At 41.8% G+C, this 23,933-nt stretch overlaps 1 protein-coding gene across 1 annotated transcript; it reads left to right on the top strand.

The window, feature by feature from the left end:
- The first annotated feature begins 627 nt into the window (after positions 1 to 627).
- KMT5C (lysine methyltransferase 5C) lies at positions 628 to 23,928 on the top strand. Its single transcript, XM_075280131.1, has 9 exons — positions 628 to 711; positions 9,791 to 9,934; positions 11,461 to 11,620; positions 12,749 to 12,858; positions 14,234 to 14,397; positions 15,574 to 15,593; positions 19,319 to 19,455; positions 19,721 to 19,884; positions 22,080 to 23,928. Exons 2-9 carry the CDS (start codon positions 9,825 to 9,827, stop codon positions 23,570 to 23,572), a joined length of 2,358 nt encoding a protein of 785 aa, XP_075136232.1. The 5' UTR covers positions 628 to 711; positions 9,791 to 9,824; the 3' UTR covers positions 23,573 to 23,928.
- The last annotated feature ends 5 nt before the right edge of the window (positions 23,929 to 23,933 follow it).

Raw genomic sequence — 23,933 nt, 5'->3', positions numbered from 1 at the left:
ATTGTCCTGCAAGAACTTTTCTCTTCGTCAGTTTCAGTATAAAACTTCCGGAAACCTGCCTCATTATAGTCTATGGGCTCCATGGGTTTCTGCAGGTATCAGGCTTTTTACGCGGACAAGGTCTCTGTCTTTTGGGTTCCCATACGGCCCTAAACAGTGAAGACCCGAACGCTAGTGTGAATGTAGCCCAGTAATGTGTCTTTCAAACTATTCATTTTACAGAATATAAGAATGGCCATTGTACATCCTAATCTGTCCTAATACAACTAACGTCCTGCTGTATTTCTACGTTGTTTCCACAAAAAAAGGGGAGTGCTAATGATAATTATCTCATATCCATCTACAAAGCAAATGAAACAACAGCACCGTGCAACAGGTAAACAGAACACCGGGCAGTTCCCGGGGCAACCACCGCCGCACCACGAGTACTACCATCAGACAACGTCACGCAGCGAGTGGGCGGAGCTCTGCAGCTCAACCAGTCACTGACAGAAACTCTGACCAATAAAAACCTAAGACTGCTTGACTTGACATCCACTACAGCCTATCAGAAAAAAGAGGTCAGGCGCCATGTCCCAGTGAAGAGCGCGGCCCCTCTATAGTAGGCAGGACTTACTACTAAGAAAAAAGAAGAGGCGGAGGCTGCAGAGAAGGGCGGAAGCGGGAGAGTGAATTACGGGTGGAGGACCCTAAAGCGGACACACAGGCTCGGTAAGGTTGTCTTATGAGGAGGGAGGACCAGCGGTTATCTCCTGTGCCCCACACCGGGTTGTACACCTCGCTGGGTCAGGTCAGGATAAAAGCCCGCCTTGCAAAGGATTCTGGGAGCGGAAACATGAGCTGCCGGGCACGGCCGTGAAGGGGTTTCCTGCTTGCAGGGCTCCAGCAGTGCACGGGAAGTGGCTGCTACCGGGCCGCGCTACATTTCATCCTGCACACGTAGGGGCTGGAGCAGGCGCACATTGGCTTGTCCTGCTGCGGCTTGTAGTTCCACATCAGTCTCATTCCATAGATAAGGATCAGCTAGTGCTCTCTATTTACCATGCAGCCTATTGTTCCTTGTTATCTGACAGGAAGTGCTTGAGCCCCTGATAATGACTCGGATATACTAGCAATGTCTCTTCCAGATCATGTGTATTATTGGTGTGGAGTGCACATAGTCAGGCTGCTCCCAGGTGTCTGCTGCACAGGTTACTGGGTTACTCTGTGTGCTTGTCACAGTGTCAGAGCTGGAACAGAGACAAAGTATACATGTGGGGTTTGTGTGTGTTAATCCTCCTCCCCCCATATGTCTAGGAAAATGAATTGCGATGCAGTTTCCTATTCAGTGTGTTGGGCCCTATTCACACATCCATCTTTTCATAGATTAATGGTATTCAAAACACTGCACTTTCATCTATTTAATTTAAAGGGGTTGTCCAGGAGTTACAGGTTTTTGCAAGAAGGCCAGGAAGTATGAAGAAGAAAAAAAAATTATACTTGCCTGTCCCCTTTTGTCTGGGGGCTTCTTCTGGTGGAAGTCCTCCCCACACTCAGAGAAGGGAAGACACAGGTGACCTATGTGAGTGACTTGTCTTTCCTTAGGCCTCTGGTTGGCCTTAGCAATCACATACAGCCCGGACTTCTGTCGGAACGAGCCCCCAGGTCAGACCTGATAGAAACTTTTTTTTTTTTTTCTTGTTCTTCCCCAGCCTACTTGCAGAAACCTGTAATGCATAAATTTGCACATCTGTTGTTTTCTTTTTATGGTCTGTGAGGCTGTCGGAAGATGTTCACACTACTGTTACAAACGTCCGTTGCTCTCAATACGTCATAGGATGAAAGGAAGGAACATTAACTGTATTAGCATGATGGATGCAGGAGGAGTCCCCAGTACGACTGTAATGTAAATAATATGGCGGCAACTTCCTCTGGTCATGTATGTTTACTTATGGAACAGAAAGAAAAAGGCTGATGTGCAGGACCTTTTCTTATGTCACAAAAGTAAAGAACGTGACAAAAGAAAGCTTTCATCATGTGGTTATAAATGTAGTCAGTCAATGGGCTCCATCTGTTATGGTCATTTAATGTCCATTGTGCTCATCCTATGATGAACGAGCGTAATGAACATTGATAACAGTAGCATGAATGAACCGACCCTTACAAAAACAGCTGTGGGTTGTTGTTTTTTTAATGTAATTCAAGTAGCGTCTGAAAAGCAGACATCACATACAAACTACTATACATTTTAGTTAGCATGCAACAAAAAAGGTTAGATGAATAGGACCTTGTCTTTTTTAGCACATACTTTTGTAAAATAGATGTGTGAACAAAGCTTTATTGTGAGAAACTGTTGAGCATTTAAGGTACATGATACAAATCAGAAAATATGTTGTAGATTCACCTTGGAATTTGCATTAAAATTCCTTGTTTTACATGGTGTGTTTAAGCCTGTGCATTTCAAAGGGTGAAATCTTCAAGGTAAATCTGTAACCTGAATTGACGTGTTGCACACATATATAATCCATGTGGAATGTCAGTTTCCTTGCAGGTTCTACATGTGTGAATTAGATTTGGTAGAATAGAATGACTCACGGTGCTGCCACTGTAGGCATTCTGCTATTTTTTCACCATCACAATTTAGTGACTTGTATATATGTATGAAGTATTTTTATATGTGACATTTGTCGCACACATAAAAAAAATCTGTTCCATGCACCATTTGAGTGAAGGCACACACTGAGAAACTCTCCTCATTGAGTTACAGAAATTCCTTCTGCATATACAAGGAGGCCATGGCAAAAAAGCTCTGCGAGAAAAACCACGGCAGAAACACATTACGGTTTTTCCTCAGCGCTTTTAACAGGAAGTCTGCAGTTTTCCTCTGACTGTTTGCTTCAATTATACCTACGGTAATAGGAAATCTGTCGACATTTCTGTAAGTATAACTGACATGCTGCGATTTACAAAAATGACTGTTTTGGGAATCGCTGCATTTCTACTGTAGGTATTTTTCTGCAGTGTGTGGATAGGACTCTCTAGTATCTTATCCACTTTGTAGGGACTGTGAAACACAACTAACTGATCACTCCCTGATGCTGTGGCTGCAGTGACACGCACACAGCATCTGTCACGGTGGCACACTAGGCCGGGCTCCACCATCCTCTCCGCACCGCGAGTGAGGGCAGGGTCTGGACGCCCCTCTCTGGCATCCTGTGATCCGCTGCTCCTTTATACACCGCTCCAGTGCCAGCCAGCATCGGGCCAGTAGTCAGCAGTTCAGCATGTCCCGATACAGATGCTGAACTGCGATGCTGGTCTGATAAGGGAAAAGTACCAAAAAAGGCCTCCTATTGATTTCAATGGGTAGCGCATGTATGCCGGCATTCAAGTCAATGGGAGCTGCTTTTTACGAGCTCATTCTGAACGTGTTTTTACGTTCAGAATGAGCGCAGTGTAACTCCGTGTGAAGGCTCCCAGTGAGAGCAGGCAAACTGGTAAGAGAAGGAGATTAGAAAGCTCCTTTAGGCTGAGGCCCCATGTTGCGGAAACGCAGCTTTTTTTTTTTTTTTTTTTTCTGCAGTTTTTTGAGCCAAACCCAACGATGGCTACAAAAGGTATGGAGAAAATATAAGAAGTTCTTATACTTCTCCCTTATGCTCAATCCACTCCTGGCTTTGGCTCAAAAAACCACAGCAAAATCTGCAACAAAAAAAGCTGCATTTCTGCAAAGTGGGGCCTTAGCCTTGAGAGAAACAAAATACAAAAACTCACTAAAATATCAATCTCCTCTCCCAAAAAATAAAATGTGATGAAGTAGTTGAATGCATATATATATTTTTTGGTGAACAACATAACACACAAAAAAAATTAAGAATTTATTTTTTTCTTTTAAATAAAAAATTGTTTTGTTTTTTTTTGGTTTTTTTTAATCATGTTTATTAAAATCTAATTCCCTTTAAACACACTTTTCTCAGCAAAATCTAGGGTTCGTCAATGGAAAATAAAAATATGGCTCTCAGAAGACAAAAAGTATGTCTTGTTCTGAAGGCCAAAATAAACGGTTATTCGGGGCATACTCGGAATAAATGTTCTCAATAATGTGTTTTTGTAAAATGGGAGGAATCCAGAAGACAATTTGGTGTATTTTCTGTTTCTCCAAAAATAAGCCCTATATTGATTTTGGAGTAGGCTTGAAATATAATCCCTACTCCAAAAATAAGCCCTAGTTACAGTCATCGCCTCCAGCACTATAAGGTCATGTCACATGAAGTCACAGATACTGAGAATAGGAATACTGTAGTTCCCTACCATCCAGGACAAGTGACCTGCTACCTCCCACCACAACATGGCAAAACCTGGTCCCGAGACCCACTCTAGAGTCCTATCTCCTGCCTCCCGAGCCCATCCACTATCCTGTGAGCTTGGCTACCTACGTGACCAGACATCAGATGTGCCATCCCTGCTCGCTCGTACAGGAGCAGCCACTCCACTACAGCGCCTATCCCTTAGCAGAAAGGAGAAGAAGTAGTTGAGAGAGTGCTAGTAAGTTTAGGACCCACTGAATTAATTGGGATCCTAAAGGACTGATTCTCACCAGTCATGAAGTGGCGGTGTTCCGTCCCGATATGCCATCACTTTATAAAATTGCTTACTATGTTAAATACACTAACTTTAAAATGTAACCATATGATAAGTATGTCAGATAGTAAGCCCAGCCCCCTCTGCAAGGCTTATTTCAGTGTCTGAGTCTCTATTGGAGACTTTGTTGGATTGTCTGCCTGAAGTCAGCAAACAGAAAAGTCCTACACAGAGGACTTTCTCCCACCAGTTTGTTTTTAAGCAGTGGACAAGTGAAGGACCTCATAATAGTCAATAGGGTCTGCTGGGCTTTGTGTGTACCCAGTCAGTCTTCTCCAGAGGACCAGAATAACAAAAAGGTGATGCTACTTTGACCCTAGCGTCATCCAGGTTTGTAAATCATTTCCATAAAGTAAATTTGCAACTAATTACACTGTGAATAATTGTATAATATGTCATGAGTATTTAAAAATCAGAATTATTCTTATATTTATTTATTTTGACTCCAGCCTTGGCAATTACTGTGATCTGTCACTAGAGGTACAGTGGTCAGGATATTAGTCTTTCTCCCAAACAAGCACCAATGCCCTGCAGTACTGGGGTCATGGGCAACCTCTGCAAGAAGTTTGTATGTTTTAGGGCTATTTGGGTGGGTACAGTACTACCTTACGGCTGTAAGGTACTTAGATTGTGCTACTTAGGACAGTGAGTGATTACTATGTCTGTGAAGTGCTGCCGGATATGTTGGTGCTATACGAGTAATGATTGAAGAATTAATCACTGTGTGTTACACAGAGGAGGGCACTATTGTTGTGTAGGGGCACAAAGGGATTTGGTGGGATCAAAGGCTGGTTAGTGGTGTGGCTTAATATACATAAATACTCGGCATGCTCAGGCACTAGCGTGATCCTTAACCTGATGGCAAACCCAGGACATTGGACCCTTGCTATGGCCACTTTTGTACTGCACTGTTTGGACATGCAGGTACTAAAATTATTGGGTACTTTTTTGCAGCGGAAAAAATGTCAATAGCTGTGAGGTGATCTGGGGCCATGCAGTGAACAAAGGTCCTCAATCTAGTCTCTGGTTGGCGGTACTATGTGGGAACACCAGTGTGTTCATATCATCAGGGGTTAGGAGTATATGTGGAAGTGACTGCCCCGAGGAATCTGATAGAGGCTCTGTCTGGATACACAGCCCCTTTAATTACAGAGGGATGTATTATGCATCCCTTAGTTGGGGAGAGGCGCCCAGGCTATGAAGCTGACGTCTGTGACTCTAATCGCTGACTGCAGTGGTAATTATATCTACTGGATACAGGCTGAACTTGGCAGGGGACTAGGGGAGATTAAAAGTCTTCTAGGGATTGCTGAGTGACAGATGATGCTGAGGAAAACGTCTAAATCACTCACTAATCGCCTTTCTGACTGTTTTGTGGCAAATTTATGAAGGTTCGTGTGCATGTTTTTGCCACTAGTTAATGAGGACCTGTTGCCACCTTCAATAGGTGCTGCTCCACTGATTCCAGCACCGTTGGCATTTCTTCTGTAGCGCTCATTGTTCCTATGTGCTTATTAGGCTCTGCTGCCCATAGGGCCGTCCCTAGGTGTTTACTACAGCTCAGAACTTATTGATACCGACCTTTCATACACCATTCTTACAATAAAATGCCCTGGACTAACAAGCTCTGTCGCATAGAGGGGCATGGCTCTTAGTCAGTCTGGAACTTTTGCCCATCCATTGGATCAACACCTCCTATGTGCAGGCATCAGTTTGTGCCATAGTGTATTCACTCCCACTATACCCTGCCCACTGTTGCCACTATTGAAAACTGTTGAGGGAAATGGTAACGGTTGCACATTTTTATGCAGGATGAATATCAATTTCTCAAATCTCTTTGTTACATTGTTGGGAACAATATTAAAAAAGTAAATTGTCTTCCTTTCCCAAGATCAGATATAAAACTAAGATCATCCTGCAGGTCTTTCTCTGTGAATAGTCTCATTTCAATGTCTACTGTACCGCAGATTATAATCACAAAAAGGTTCGGCAATGTTTGTCTTTAAGTTCTAGTTGTGGCACTCAAGAGGTCGCAATGCGAATACTTTCACTAACTTTAGAGCAGAAGTCAAAGGGCGATCTTTAGTGGTGTGGTCTTAGTTATTGGTAAAGTTCCCATGTCACCTAAATGATTCATCCAGGGTCAGATTAAAGCTTGCCTGCGCTTAGTTTGAATGTAGTGTGGGCGCAAGGTTCTGCTGAGTTTACTATTTGGGGCAACAACTTTGAAGGGGTTTTCTGGGCAAATTTATTTATTTATTTTTTTTTTAAATTGGCCAGGGTAGGTGGGGTAGGGGGAGGAATCATATACTCCTTTTCTTGGTAGTCCGGTTCTGCTGGTCTTTTGTCTTCTGGTGGAAGTCCCAGCTGCACATGACTATCAAGGCCGCTGATTGGACAGTACCTGTGACATCCCTGATCCTTTCCTTAGGTTGCTGATTGGCCTTTTTAGTCACATGACCACTGAGGCCAATCGGTGGCTTTAGAGAAAGGGATCTGGGACTTCACAGCCAGCAAGCAGTTTCACTTCAAGAAAACACTGGAGAAGCAGGGGCGGACCACCCTGGGTGGACACTGGAGCACCAGGGACAGGGGAGTGTGACTTATTATTATTTATTGTACTGTTGCACTACTGAACATGCAGATGTGTTTACATGGGTGCATTGAGCTTTGGATTGGATGTTTATTTTTATTTATTACTTTTGCTGACTGACACAATCCCCAGTGGAGGGAAGAATGGGAAAAATTAACCCCTTAGGGAGTAGTGTTCATTCCCTCTGCAGAGATCTATTTCTGTTTTTACTATAAATGTGCTCTCTCTGCACCTGGTCTGACCTGATTTACATGTGCAAAACTCTGTCTAGACATGGATAAACATTCTCCCTAGCAGCAACTAAGATCCTGTACACACCACACAAAATACATTCAGTTCTCCCTTCTTCTCTATTCTCACTTGAAGGGAGCCTATCATATAGACAATGCAGTCTAATCTGTGGACTTCATGTTATAGGGCCGTAGAATCTGAGCAGATTGATAGTTATATTAGGAAAGTTTGAGTGTGTGTCTTATATAGCGCCATTACTTCCATGGGCTGTACATTTGTGAAAGGGGTTCACATTGCATAGTACAAGTACAGTAAGCGCACAACTAACTATATGACTAACCTGGTACATGTAGGAAAGGGGACCGGATTACTATGTATAAGGTACAGTAGGTGAGGGATTTATTCCGCTTCTCTTTCTGTGCTCAGAAGTCAAGTGGGTGGTCCTATCAGTGATTGACAGTTATCTGTGTGTGCACAGTCATAGAGGGAAAACTACCAGTCACTAAGTATGACCTTCCCTTGATGTCTCAACATAGAAACAGAGGAGTTATAAATAAATGACAAGCTATACTGAACCTTTCCCACAATGTGATAGATACCTGTCCAGCTCCTCCTACTCTGTTCTGCGTTTTTCAAGTGACTGGTTCACTTTACACGGTAATATGTTGGGCTATTCATATAAAAACTTATGTTTGTGTGATCTTGGCCTGACTTGTTAAAAGATGGGTTGAAACTGTGCCATCCCAGACTCCAGTGACTATAATATTAACTTTTTTTTTATTTTTTGTTGGAAACCCTGGTATTTTTAATGGAATTTGCAACACAAGGCAGGTATGGATGTACAATTAGGTTTTTTGTTTTTTTTTCTCCCTGCGTTCTGAACCTTGCATGATTTAGCTGCAGGACCACAATTTGACTACATTTGGCTTACATCATAAAATATGGTGTTATGCACAGAGGATGTTGCATGCATGCAAATATATGGTACACTACAGCTATTTCTACGGGAATGAAACTCTGCATCAAATATAATTGTTTATTTAACCCATCCTACTACTGGTTTAATGAGCTCTTTGTAATGAGATGTGGTGGGTGCTCGGTGTAATGAGCACCCTAGAGTTTTAAGAGATGGATGCTTTCTGTGTGTGTGTGTGTGTGTGTGTGTGTGTGTGTGTGTGTGTGTGTGTGTGTGTGTGTACAATATACCACAAAAGTTAGTAAACCCTCAGATTTTTGTAGTTATTTCATTATATATTTTCATAGGACACTACTGAAGACATGACACTCTACAGCTTGTATAAAAGTGTACATTTGGTGCGCCATCAAAATCTCTCAACACACAGCCATTAATATCTAAACCCTTGGCAATAAAAGTGAGTACATGCCTAAGTGAAAATGGACAAATGCCCAAAGTGTCAATATTTTGTGTGGCCACCCTTGTTTTCCAAGACTACCTTAACCCTATTGGGCACTTAACCATCACAGGTTGCTACTGGAATCTTCTTCTACTCCTCCATGCCGGCATCATAGAGCTGATGGATGTTAGAGACCTTGTGCTCCTCTTCCTTCCGTTTGAGAAGGCGCCATAGGTGCTCAATAGGGTTTAGGTCTGGAGACATGCTTGGCCTGTCCAAGCACCTTTACCCTCAGTTTCTTTAGCAATGTTGAACAGTATGAGAAAGTGTGAGAGTGATAATACCAAATTTAAGACCTCTGCTTCCTATTCATGTGTGAGACCTAACAAGTCACATGACACCGGGAGGTAAACTGGCTAATTGAGCATAATTTGTGAATTTTCATTAGGGGTGTACTCACATTTGTTGCCAGAGACTTTTCATCAGCCAGATGAGTGTGACATTGACAGATGTGATAAATTGTTGTTTTTTTTTTTTTTTTTTTTATGTAGATTGTGAGCCCCACATAGAGCTCACAATGTACATTTTTCCCTATCAGTATGTCTTTTTTGGAATATGGGATGGAAATCCATGCAAACACGGGGAGAACATACAAACTCCTTGCAGATGGTTTTTTGCCGTTGGTGGGATTTGAACACCAGGACCCAGTGCTGCAAGGCTGCAGTGCTAACCACTGAGCCACCGTGTGGCCCCTAAATTGTTGGTTCTTGAGCATTAGTTACTGTAAACTGGCTCTTAGGTGTCAGTGGAGAATCACAATATTGTTGCATATGGGGGGACGGGGGAACACAATTCAGTGCAATCCTGAAGGACTAATGGCAAGAAAAAACTGTTTGGATTTGGACTTTTCATATTAGCAGAGATGTCTGGGTTTTTTTTTGGTTTTGTTTTTTTCCCTTGCCTGTAACCTTGTTATCTTTATTCTTACCAGATATTTACAGCATGATCCAAAGCTCAATAGTACCATGGGTTCTAACAGACTGACTGCACAGGAACTCTGTGAAAATGATGACCTGGCGACTAGCTTGGTACTCGATCCATACCTGGGATTCAGAACACACAAAATGAACGTTAGGTACGTTGTTTGTTCAGCTAGTTTCCATCATCTTCTTGATTTAGAGCTAATAGTTTATTTTGGTAAAATACATACATACATGATTATATATACAGTACATGTTTGTGGGCTTTAACAAAAAAAAAAACAACAACTTAATTTTAATGTACCTCTTTGTTTATACAAACCCTGTATCCAGCAAGACAAATTCAATATAAAGTGAGAAAATTACTCTTAATTCCCTTCCTGGACAGATTCCTTCTGCTATTCAGAGTTAAATAGCCTTGTAGCAAACTACCAACCCAGTCAGTCTGCAGTATTTAGCTCACAGATCCTTGAGGTCATGCTGAGTAAACCAGTACATATACAGCTCTTGTGTTCCTGACACATACAGTAATTCATAGACTGCTGCATCTGCCATAGATAGAGATTATGCATATATACTTATCTCCATCAAATTATATATATATATATATATATATATATATATATATATATATATAATTAAAGAGGACCTTTCACCACTTTTGGGCACATGCAGTGTTATATACTGCCAGAAAGCCGACAGTGCGCTGATTTCAGCGCACTGTCGGCTTTCCCGATCTGTGCCCGGTGTAAAGAGCTTACGGTGCCGGTACCGTAGTGCTCTATGGTCAGAAGGGCGTTTCTGACCATTAGCCAGAGACGTCCTTCTGCCTCGCGGCGCCAATCGCGCTGTGCTGTGGAGCGGGGAGGAACGCCCCCTCCCTCTGCTCGCACAGCTCGTCCATAGACGAGTATTATCAGGAGCGGGAGGGGGGAGTTCCTCCCCGCTCCACAGTACAGCGCGATAGGCGCCGCGAGGCAGAAGGACGTCTCTGGCTAATGGTCAGAAACGCCCTTCTGACCATAGAAGAGCTACGGTACCGGCACCGTAAGCTCTTTACACGGGCACAGATCGGGAAAGCCGACAGTGCGCTGAAATCAGCGCACTGTTGGCTTTCTGGCAGTATATAACTCTGCATGTGCCCAAAAGTGGTGAAAGGTCCTCTTTAATATTTGCTAAGGCAATAGTTTGGTAAATGGCCTGATTTTTGGTACAGTTAATTGTGATTGCAGTAAACCTGTGTCATTTTGATATCTCTGTGATCATACTGATCATCAAGGGAAACATCATTTCTACAATTACTAAAAAAAAATTGTAATGGCTCTTGGAAAAATGAAAAACTGCTGTGTCCTCAATGGGTTAAAACCCTAAACAACATTATCTTTAGGCCTAAAGCACATAGCAAAGAAAGGTGCCAGTGGTGGTCTAAACATTTCTTCTCTCCACTTTTTTGAGTGTAAAACTAAGCTTCTACACTGTTAACTAAAGTACAGTCGTAAACTCTGTTGTTGTGTTTTGTTTTGTTTTTTTAAAGCAGAGCCAAACCCCTTTTATGTCAGGATGAAGGGGATAATTTTAGGTGGATTGGATTTGATTTGCTGGATTAATGATACAGGTGGAAATGGGTAAACTAAACTGATATATTTAATGGTGTTTGTTTAAAAGTGTCTTGGTTTTGCAGTCCCTTGCCATCGATAAGGAGACAGCATCACTTGAGGGAAGCACTTCATACATTCCGAAAGAAGAGAGACTTGGAGACCGCGTTCCATTCGCTCATAACTGGAGCTAACTATTACCTCAAATTCAGAACCTCGCAGCAGGAACCCATGCTAAAGGCACATGTGAGTGTTGTGCTCATGGACTGTATCAAAAGTCTTTGTCCATGTTTGCATTAATTTGTGTATTGAAATTGGTGATAGTTTTGAAAATTAAGTTGCTTTGCACCCTTACTGATCTCTAAATTATGATGCAAAGTTTAACGAGAACACGTCACAAGAAAATTTTTATATCAAACATTTTTTAAAGAATTTTTGATTATCCGTGTCACTATCAATAATTAATTTAAAAAAGTAATATAGGGGGCAGCATAGTGGCTCAGTGGTTAGCACTGTAGCCTTGCAGTGCTGGAGTCTTGGGTTTGAATCCTGCCAGGAACAACATCTGCAAGGAATTTGTATGTTCTCCCTGTGTTTGCGTGGATTTCCTCCCATTCTACAAAAGATATACTGATAGGAGGGAAAAAAAGGTACATTGTGAGTCCTATATGGGGCTTACAATCTACATAAAAAAAAGTAATATATACTGAACTCTGTCCACTGAGCTTAATAAACATTCTGTCAGTTTGTAAGGATTTTCCCTGCAGCAGTCATTTACATCACACACAAGACAGATGGCTTTACAGTATGACGACACATAGTACTGCATAATCATTGCATCCACTACTGACAATCGATGATGTCACAGCTTATCTACTACCCCTTCCTTGCACAGAGCATGCCTAGAAAACTCCCATAGACTTTAGTGAGCTGACCCCAGATTATTGCTGCCTGTGCCCATGACTATGTTATAAAGCATAACACTGTATGCTCTTAATGAGTAGAGCACAAACTTGGTCAAGATGGCAGCCCCCATAATGTTGTACAAAAAACTCTACAGTCCACAAACAACATAGATTAGAAAAAAATGTTTCACTATGTGGTTTTAATGGACAGATAGAAAAAATAATGATGCATTTCTTTTAAAAGGGGTTGTTCCTCAAAATAAACCAAGATCCCCATTGAATGGAGCAGCAGTCACGTGCGTGCGTGCGCCACCTGCGTTCTGCTGTTCTATTCATTTGTATGGGACTGCTGAAAGGAAAAGTATAGCGTTGGGTTATCTCCAGTAGTCCTGTAGGATTGAATGATGCAAAGCTATCATTCCATACATGTAAGGTAAATCTATACTCCTCTTTTTTGGGTTGCTTGTAGATTTTCCGTTATCTGCGAATGTTCCTACCAGAAAGTGGCTTCATGATTCTTCCTTGCAATCGGTACTCCCTGGAAACAAATGGAGCCAAAGTTGTTGCTACAAAACCCTGGTATGTAAGCTGTGAATTAACAAGTTATACTTCTCTTTTGGCATGACAGATAAGCTTATTTTAGTACTATAATATAATAATATATAAAATAATATGACTTTTTTTCTTTCTATTGCTTAATATACCTTACTAACCTATCTAACTTCCTTCTAATAGAAAACTCACTCTAAAGTTCTTTCTAGCAACACTGTGTTTTCCAGGAAAAATCCATGCACATTGTTTTGCCTGTATGTGGAGCTATAGCAGTGGTTCTGGTGTTACAGTATATGAAAGCTGAGAGCCTTAGCTTTTGTATGCTACCAAGATCACAGTTGTAGCTGTAACAAAAATAAATAGAGATATCCCTATTTAAAAGCTGAAATACCAGTGTTTTCAATTGAAGCAGTTCATTCTTTCATTGTACCAGCTGGTAGTGAGTCTTCCTCCTCCTACCGGTGGCAACTACTACATTTATAAATAAAATACATGTATATAAAACACATTGGACCAGATTTATGAACGCCAGTCTTGATAAGCCCCGCCCTGGCAGGAGGTGCCCATATATGATGAGGTGCACTATCCACCAGGTTGTGTACCTGGAGGAAAATCTATGCCAGCTCAAAGTTGGCATTGATTTTCTGCATTGTTTACTCCATAATTAAACTGGAAGGCCTGATGGTCCTGCTGCTTTTTGGGAAAGTGGCAAGGGTTGCCCTGAAAGTGCTACTTTTCACAGACCTAACGTTAGTGGAAAAAAACGGCCATGTTGTTTCCTAGAAGGGGCTAATTCATATGATGGTAAATAATGGCCATGTAATGGTAATTTATAACCCATAAATGTCTATGGGTCTATTCGCATGACTATATGTGTCAGCATGTGGAGCATGTCAGTGTTTTGGGTTTTGTTTTTTATGTTATTTTAAGGCTCAGTTCACATCTGCGTTCGGTATTCCGCTTAGGGAGTCTGCTTGGAGACCCTCCTGAACACCTAAAAAGCAGTTGGCACGGACCCCATATACTATAATGGGGTCTGTGTGTTTTCCATGTGGTGTCCGTACGAATCATGTGGATAGAGAAGTGCTGCTTGAAGTACTTTTCTTTCTGCATGATTCGTGTGGAAAACACACGGATCCCATTATAGTCTATGGGGTCCGCGTGGTTTCTCTGCTAACCGCTCTTTAATGCATTTGTTATTCCGTTTGGGGGTCCCCTAGTGGACTCCCTGAATGGAATACCGAATGCAGATGTGAATCAGGCCTAAGACAGATAAATAGATCCATAGACATTCATGTTTGAAAGAAGAAAAAAAAAAGCCCATGCAATGACTGGTCCATGTATATAGTGCCTCTTGTATGTTTCCAATTATTTTATTTATTTATGGTTTTTCTCTCTCCAGGGTAAAGAATGAAAAAATTGCATTGCTTGTAGGCTGCATAGCTGAGCTTACTAAAGCTGATGAGAGCCTCCTTCGGTTTGGTGAAAATGACTTTAGTGTTATGTACTCTACCAGAAAGAGATGTGCTCAGCTTTGGCTGGGTCCTGCAGCATTCATTAATCATGGTACGTGGTTGTGCTTTAATGTGTAGATGGCAGTCACCTGTATCATTTATGAAGTCACTGATGGCTGAATGCTTAACTAAACAAGTCCTTCACTCCCATGTACCATGTTCCTGTGCCCTTGTCTGTCCTCCTTTTCTTTGTCTCTTCACAAGGGCAATGGACCATCTTTTAAAATAAACAATTAAAAATTGAGGGTCTTGTACCATATGTACATGTATCCTGATGAATTCTTAACTCTGCCTTGACAACAATTTCATCATATACGGAAAGTGTAACCACTCCTACTATTGTATACTTACCTGGATGGGTTAGAGCTTTGTTTTTCTACCATGCATTTGTAGATGTCTCAACAGTCTTCCACCACCAGTTGCAAGTCTTGATTCTTTTACTATTTTAGCTCCCATGTTGGTCATTGACAGCCTCTTCTAGTGATTTGAACCATACACAAAGGAGAGGGGACCTGTGGGAGTTAGAGAGACAAGCTCTACTTGTAGGGATGTATGCAGCCACTTCTTCATTGTACTGTTTGGCTACTGTGGTAGCTAGAAGTCTGTTAAATGGGTCAGAATACCCCATTTATCCCAATTGGGCAGTCTTCCATAAGTGACTTCTAGAGGCTTTTACAGTGTATCATACTGTCAGCAGAATCTATACACAATGTTATAAGGGTCACTAAATGCAAATGATCTGTATAGGAGTCAGAACAGTAGAATTGGCTCACTAACCGTATCCAGTGATCTCAACTGATGCTATAAATATCTGATCTGTGCAGGTCTGGGACTCTCCTTTGTTGGGAGAATGCACTGCTTGCCACCACCAGTCCGTCACTCCTAGCTATGTCACTTTCCTTACAGTTCAAAAAGAAGGGTTGCCCTGTACCCGCCCGGCCAGTAGTGCTTTGCTCTTTTCATAACTCCCATAGTTTTCCATGAAGAGCCGCCCCTCCTCCGAGTTGGACTATCTGTAGGTTATGACAGCCAAGGATTAGCAAGTAGAGGAAAGATTGAATTGCTGAGGGGCCCCTTCTCTCTTATCTATCATCTATAAAAGCTTTATTGATTTGCACAATTCAGAAACTGATTATTGTAAATTGATATGTTGTGTAAAACCTTATGTAATATTTATTCCTCCCACCCTATCTTTATTTATCCTTTCATTCTTTTACATGTGCTTAAGACTGCCGACCTAACTGCAAGGTATGTTTTCTTATGCCTGTTCTGCACACTGTTTAGTGTTTATCATCTTGAATTTTGCATTTTCCCTTTTTGTTAGAAAGGTCTCAAAAGACTTCAGCAGTAGCCTGTCTACCTCCAGATGGGTCTCTAGATATTATGCTGCTGCCCCACATCTACTATAATATGTCAGAGAATCCGGCTACAAGTGTTCAATTTCCTTGCCATTCCACTACAGTGAAAATGACACTTTGCACAGTTCCTATTGAAAACCGTGATCTGTCTATGTTGCTCATGTGATAGACTTTGTAGCTTCTCTAATTAATAGATGAATGAGTAAAGCAGTCTGATACTTACACCGTTCCTGAGGATAGAGCATAAGTGTCTTTAATAGGACCACTATATTCACTGTTCATTACACTCTGAAGACTGATTTGCTTTAGGCTAGATTCACACGACTGAGTTTCACCTATGACTGACCTTTATGCTAGGAGAGGCACACCTAACAGCATAGTTATCTCAGTATGTTGCTTGGGTGCAAGGATTCCTCGCCTCATAGATAACTATACTACTAGACGTTCCGCTCCCGGCATACTGTTCAGGCTGGTAATCCTGTGAATACAGACTGGTTTTTAACTGGTGAAACTCTGTTGTGTACACCTAGCCTTGGCAATCATCGGAGCGTTGCAAAGAGGCTTCTGACGCTTTTATTTTTTAAATAGTTGCCAAAACTTCCTTGTAAAATACAACCCCAATTCAGTTGAGATACTGAGTAGAGATGAGCAAACAGCGTTCGATCGAGTACATGTTCGATCAGATATCAGGCTGTTCGAGATGTTCGATTTGAGTCGAACACGAGGTGGCAAACTCACTAAAAATTCGATTCCCCTCCCACCTTCCCTGGTGCTTTTTTTGCACCAATAACTGTGCAGGGAAGGTGGGAAAGGAACTACGACAACGGAGGCATCGACAAAAAAATCAGAAAAAGTAATTGGCTGGCTAATTCAGGTGACCTACAATTTATACGAATAGTGGATTTAATATCCGGTTCATATGAGACTGTGAATTATGTGACTGTGAGACAGGGATAGATCTACAGGCAGGGTTAGCTAGGGATTACCTTTATTTAGGTGGGAATGTTACTCACATAGCTTTTTGGGGCTCTATCTGGTCGGGATCCCTGTCAGCTTGCGATATGCGCAAGCTGACTTTTTCCCATAGAAATGCATTGACCAGCGTTGATTGGCCGAATGCCATACAGAGTACAGCATTCAGCCAATCAATGCTGGTTCTGCCGGAGGCTCCTCTGTGAGGAGGCAGAGTCTAAGATCGGACCAGAAAGGAGACTGCTGTGGACCGATCTTAAACTGTGCCTCCTCCGGCAGAACCAGCGTTGATTAGTACAGAGTACAGCATTCGGCCAATCAACGCTGGTCAATGCATTCCTATGCCGAGATGTAGCACTGCTACACCGGAGATGCAGCCGAGCTGAGCGCACAGCCAGCACTGTTACACCGGAGATGTGAACCCTGCTGCACACTCAGCTCTGCTGCATCTCCAGTGTAGCAGTGCTGAGCGCACGGCCAGCACTGCTACATCTCGGCATGGGAATGCATTGACCAGCGTTGATTGGCTGAACCATACAGAGTACAGCATTCGGCCAATCAACGCTGGTTCTGCTGGAGGAGGAAGAGTCCAGACGTAATACAGTGACTTGGACATGTTAGATGCCCCAGGCATGCTTCCCCTGCTGTCCCAGTTGCATTCCAGGGTGTTGGCATCATTTCCTGGGGTGTCATAGTGGACTTGGTGACCCTCCTGAGTCGAATAGTGGTTTCCCCCTAAACGAGTATTTATTCCCCATAGACTATAATGGGGTTCGATGTTCGATCGAACAGTCTAGTATTGAGCAGCTATTCGAATCGAACTTCGAGCATTTCACTGTTCGCTCATCTCTAATGCTGAGTAAAATGAAAAAAAAAAATGCCATTTTGTTTTTCGCTTTTTTTTGAGAATCAAAACCAGGAGGGGATTGGGCATCCTATATATTTTCCCATTCCTTTGAAGCCAATTTTGGCTTAAAAGACGCAGAAAAATCTACAACAAAAAAAAGCTGTTTTTCTGCAATGTGGGGTCTTCACCTAACGGCTCGTTCACATCTGCGCCTGATCTCCGTCTGTCTGGTTTCCGTCTTCTGCAGAAAGAAGACGGAAACCCGACAGACCATGTCCGGCCGTGAGCGCCGGGGAGCGTTTTGTGCTCTCCGCAGTGAAACAGTTTTGTTTTTTTCCAATCGGACACAAAGTCCTGCATGTCCGACTTTGTGTCCGGTTAAAAAAAAAACAAAACAAAACTGTTTCTCCGCGGAGAACACAAAACGCTCACCGGCGCTTACGGCCAGACAGTTTCCAAATGAATGGGTTTGAAAACTGACTGCAGGTTTCCATTTCCTGCCCAGTTTCAGGCAAGAAACAGAAACCTGCATAACGGAGGCCGGGGCGCAGATGTGAACCCAGCGCAAAGGAGTTATATGCTGAAAAGTATCATCTATTCACAAGATTAGGGATAAATACCTGATAAATGGACTGCACCTGAGAACTGGGGGTCCATTCCCCTGCTGTACCTTCAGCCTGACCACAGATAGAAAACAGATAAAAATAGGACATGATGTTCAACCTAAGTTATTTTCTGAATAATATATGGTCATCTGAGATTCCAAATCATTGCATTCGTTTCTCTTACATTTTACACAATACTCCAATTTTTTTGAAATTGGGGTTGTATGTTGCAAAATGTTTCCATCCCTTCTCTACACATGTTTAACAAAAAATATTTTGAAGTGACAGTGGGCTGGACATGACATAACTGTATTCCCCATATGTTAGGAATGCTGGAGCACTTTCCTTAGACTTGTATGCTTTTTGGTTGATGTTATTCCTCCTAGAAATGTATGAATAACTGGAGAATATTTTGTTACCCTGTACTGCCCAATGAGAGATAACAGTGCTCAGACATGCCGCTTGCCTGCTTTTCAATTTATTCATAAAATTTTAGGAGGACTGATGACCTGACAGATTTCTGTAGAGTTCTAAGGCAACATATTTCATGTTATCTTTAAGCCACTCACACTGTACACGTTTGTGAAAGTTTTTCCACTGGTTGTTATTATTATTTTATTTTTTACAGATTTTGTTGCGTTTTTTTTTTTTTAGCCAAAGCCAAGAGTGGCTACAAAAGGAATGGAAAATGTATAGGAAGTGGTTACACTTCTACCTTCTGCACAATCCACTCCTGGCTTTTGCTTAAAAATGAAGTAAAATATTAACTTCCAAACTACCCTGCATCCTTAAGGCCCCACGGTGTGAAAACGCTGCAATTTGGCCGTGGTGTTTTCGAGTACCTACAAAGTGGATGGGATTCTGTCTAATCCCACCTATACATTGCAGAAAAGGTATCTTCAGCGGAAATGCTGTCAATTATACCTATGGAAACACTGGCGTTTTCTGTATTGACACAGTCTGCAGAGGAAAACTCTGTGGACATTCTGTGAAAAGTGCTACGGACAAAACCACAAGAGAAACTCTGCGTGGGGCCTTAGCCTAAAAGGAATAAGTCTACTTTTCATGACCACATTTTTCAGCATAGATGTTGTAATAGTAGTAGGATTGCTAGTTTCATGTGCTATTACTGGCAAGAATAGTTCAGTTCGTAATATCCCTTATAATCTATGTAATTGTTCCACTGTTTAGTTTGTTCCGACTGAAGGAAACACTGCTTGTGTAAAAGTTCTCAGGGACATCAAACCAGAAGAAGAAATCACGTGCTTCTATGGCGACAGTTTTTTTGGGGAGAAAAATGAGATGTGTGAGTGCTGCACTTGCGAGAGGTGAGGCTTTGTGGGGTGGGTTTTGTTTAGTAAAGGAAAAGAACATTACCTACTGTAAGGTAGGATTTACATGTATCTAAACCATTCAGTAGATTTTAGGTTTCTTCAACTGATCTTCCCTTCCTGAATATATCAATTTAATCTTTTTACACAAATCCGTTTAGATGGAATAGTTGAAAAATAAAGTTTGAACCAAAACATTCCCTTTTATTGCAGTTATTATCAGTGGATAAAAATAGTAATGCTGAAAATCTTCTTTCTCTAGAAAGGGAGAGGGTGCTTTTAGGTTGCAAAAACAAGAATCTTCTGAATCTACCTCATCGGAGAAATACCAGCTCAGAGAGACAGATGGCCGTCTGCAAAGGCTGATACATCAAAGTGAAAAGCAAAACCAGAATGGTACTCCTAGGAAGAAAAAGCGGATCTCAAGTAAGAAAGGATTTTCATTGTCTAAGAATTGCTGCAGCTTACTTAAAGGGATTCTACCATTAAAATCATTTTTTTTTCTTCTCGTTGACACGTAGGATTAGCCTTAAGAAAGGCAATTCTTCTCCTTCCTTAATATGTCTTCTCCACGCCACCGTTCAGTATAAATCCCGGTTTTCGTCGGTATGCAAATGAGTTCTCTCGCAGCACTGGGGGCAGTCCCCAGCGTTTAAACAGCACTGGGGGTGTCCCCAATGCTGTGAGAGAGCTCTCCAACGCCGCCTCCATCTTCTTCAGGAATGTCCTCTTCACGCGTCTTCTTCCGGCGCGGGTGGTCAAACTTCTAGGCCTCGGGCAGAGCCAACGGTGCGTTCCCGCTGCCATGTTCTTGTGGCCTGTGGTCATGCACCGTCTGCAACTGCCAGAGTCCTAAAAATTGACCGCCTGTGCCGGAAGAAGACGAACTTTCTACTGTTGCGGCATGTTAATTAAAGCTTTGATTCTACCCTTGGAGGCATGTGCCAAACGCAATTGTCTGCCATCTAAGTACACTTATCAGACCTTGCCAGAAGAAGTCTGCAGTACTTTCTTATGGCAATGTATTTTGCTTGTTAATGTATTGCTGAGTATCTGCAGACTGTATGGCAAAAAGCCCCTAATAGGACTTAAAAGTAAAATAAATGTGTTTACAGAAAAAAGTTATAAAAAAAAAAAAAACTATAAAAAATAGGTTTAAAAAAACAATATTGCTTGTACCTTCAATGACACAAAATATAACCATTTTTTTTTTCCTTTAAAATTTTTAAGATGCCAAAATCAGTTTTTTTCATCACTGTCCAATTAAAAAAAAAATATAATAAAAAAGATGAATGTACCTAGAACTGGGCTACCAGGACCCAAATCAAAGTCACGATTAATTGAACATTTTACCTTGTATACAATTAATGAAGAATAATTTTAGAATCTGGGGTCCTGGCCTTAGCGAGTTTTCTACTTTTGACAACCCTTTTAAAGTCTATCACTAGGAAACATGATATATCACAGTGCACTGCATAGGACACTGCGCACGATTATACCTGTAGTACAATAGATGCACCATTTCCATGAAAATGTCATTATGTTTTTTTGTAAATAAAAAAGCAAGCGAGGTTCCAGTGCAACAGCAAGGATTTGAAACCCAAATTCTAAACCCTTGGAGGCTCTGGCACTTGAGTCTCATTTGCATGTTTATAAAAACTCCTTTTCCAAAGAAAGGTGCATCTATTGGACTATCTAAATATATTATGGGTCTCCTACAATGCACTGTAGCTGGTTTGGCATCTCATTTCTGGTGACATACTCCCTTTTAAGGAAGCACGGAATTAAGGCATTCAGGACACAGCAATTTCTTTGTCACCTGCTCCCACAGCCATAGATTATGCCATAAATGCATCTGACGCCATATGAAGGTTCCACCTATCTTAATAACAGGTGTTTCTTGACCTATATTGCAGTCTCAAATTGCAAAAGTAGCCTTGCATGTCTGCTCCAGATAATATCCCTTTAAGTTCCAACTTACTTACGTAGGGAATATGTTATGCAAAGAAGACACGCTGACAAAATGCTCATGTCAAGTTAAAGGGATTCTACTATTACAATCGAGCATATTGCCTGCTGCTATATGTAGACCTGGTACCTGACGCTGCAGCAATTGGGCACACGCTGATTAACCCTATTGAAAGGCTAGAGGTGAATTTTGCACTTCAGAAAGGGCTCAAGTAGCCCGAAACGTGTCGGGCCTAATAAAATATCCAATTTATCTATTTGGGCGAGCACCTTTTTTGCCTGTTCTTCTGAGGAGGCAGGTCCATGTTTGTTGCTGCTCGGACGTCCACGTGACGTGTGTTTGGCGGCTGCGCATCTGGTCTCCAAACTGCGTGTTGTACCCTTCTGGTTGTTGAGCCCCACACAACCTTACCAGGTGAGCAGCAAATAGTTTGCTTACCTATTGGTCTGCTACTTTGGCTCTACATACTACACTAGGGTCAGCTCTGTGCCTTTTTTTCCTTTGAAATAGCGTTTCAGTCTCAGAACTTTCTACAACAAATCTGCTATATCTTATTGCACTGTAATGAACATTGTGTGTCTTCTATTACTGTTTTGTTTTGTGTAGAATGTATCTAAAATGTACTTTTTTTTTTTTTTTTTTCCCCTTAAAGCTTCCAGGACATACATCAGCCTCAAAAAGAGCCCTAAAAATGGCAAACACAGCACTTTTCCCTCAAGTCTCAGGTCTCCTTCATCTCCATATTCCCGCTCTAGTTTTTGTAATAAATCAAAACGTCATAAAACAACGAAGCCACCAATGGTAGTGAAGCCTGTATTACCACATGGGACTATTCTAAAGGATGTGCGGATTGTCCTGCATAACTTCAGAAATTGTCGTCACAGTTCTTCTGTTTCACGGACGCAAAGTGATAGTCAATGTTGTAAACTTGGAAAGGAAGCTATAGTAAGACTCCGAAGGCAAAATATCAGTCCTGGCAAAGTGATTGTAGGTGCAGGTTCTCACACAGTCCAGCAACCAGAAAATGGTTCATTACAATCATCTCGCTCAGCTAGGACCGCTGATTTGGTTAGAGATCCGGAAGATTGTTCTATGACACGCGTGTCTTCTAATGACAATACTTCACAAAAGGAACTTGTAGTGGAACGCTGTGAAAGCATCTCAACCTGCGGTGATACAAGTCAGATAACTATTGCTGGTGACTCCCAACTGGGAGAAAATTGTGCATCAAGTCCCATAGAGTCCAATTGGCAAAATCTTGATGTTGCTCTCTCTGTGGGTTATCCACAACCTAATGCTCTAGTGTCCCCAGTAGACTCGAATAGATTACATTCAGAAATGATGATACAAATTCAGGAAGCAGAGGACTTTTCACCAACAGCTTCTGTACCTGAAAACACGGCAAGTGTCATCGATCCTGGCTCCTCCATAATGCAGTCTGGTAATTTTTCACCAAAAAAGCTTGGACTGACACGTTATATTACTGTAAATCTGAGCAAATCCAGAGTTACAGTACCTGACAACACCAGTACTCCCAGCCCATGTTCTGGACAAGCACGCAATCGCCTAAAAGCTAAGACAACTCCATTGGTTACTACTGCACATGATGCTCCCTTGGAACAAGGCCGTATTGTTGGGACATCCAAACCGCTGACTAGGTCTTCTGCAAGTAAGGCTTTCTCATTAAGATCCAGCCCTGTGCAGCTTAAGGATAAGAAAGGACTGGTACAAAAGAAAAGTCTCCTTAAACCACAGAAGGGACACTTTAATGGTTGTGTAATAGCCACAAACGAAGCTGCAAGTGCTAGACCTCAAAAACGTCTTTCTGCTCCACACAACCTGTTCACTGTTGAAATGCAGTTAGATCCTAAGTTATCCTTAAAGCCATATGTAGAACTGGGGTTTAACAATAATCTGAAAAGGAGGCATTCTGTTACAGGAGCGCATGAGTGTCTGGTGCCTGTAAGAGAGGGGCCTGTGAATACCTTGTTCACCTCACAGGAATCCAAATTATTAACTGGTGAGGGCAAGAAGAAAAATGTGACTTTCAGTCCCTTCACCCCCTCCAAAAGACTCCGCCTTGTTGTCACTAATGGATCTATTGATCTGGACATTGCGTCCACCTCAAGTGACGAGTCTAACTGAGTGTACACCCACCTACTCCGTCATTCCCTTGTTACGTTAATGATTCCAAAGCATTGCTTAGAAGAGGGAGGAATAGAAAGTTTGAGGGTACCATGGGTTCCCTTCTTTATTTTATTTAGTTTTCTTTTGATTTTCTTTTACTAGTAGCCATTCTTAAGCTCCTATGTGGATGATTTACACACCAGTTTGCCTTAGTTTCTAAAGCAGGTGGACATATAAAATTTCAGAAGATCAGTTTTTACCCCAATCCCTAAAAGTGAAACTCCCCAATCCCCCCTCCCCCCTTAGATCCTTCTTATAAGTAGTGTATTACGCACTCCCATCATAGTTGTTTTACTTTGTGTTATTAATATTTATGGTG

The sequence above is a fragment of the Leptodactylus fuscus genome, chromosome 6, assembly GCF_031893055.1.
Source record: "Leptodactylus fuscus isolate aLepFus1 chromosome 6, aLepFus1.hap2, whole genome shotgun sequence".
NCBI classification, from domain to species: Eukaryota; Metazoa; Chordata; class Amphibia; order Anura; family Leptodactylidae; genus Leptodactylus; species Leptodactylus fuscus.
Note: the sequence above shows the minus strand (reverse complement) of the source record. Positions and strands in the feature narration are given on the sequence as shown.

Bases quoted from the DNA above. Each gene is read 5' to 3' on its own strand.
- KMT5C (XM_075280131.1), top strand. From the start codon at position 9,825: ATGGGTTCTAACAGACTGACTGCACAGGAACTCTGTGAAAATGATGAC. The intron at 19,456-19,720 runs GTGAGGCTTTGT...TTCTTTCTCTAG, and splicing joins GAGTGCTGCACTTGCGAGAG to AAAGGGAGAGGGTGCTTTTA. The intron at 19,885-22,079 runs GTAAGAAAGGAT...TTCCCCTTAAAG, and splicing joins GAAGAAAAAGCGGATCTCAA to CTTCCAGGACATACATCAGC.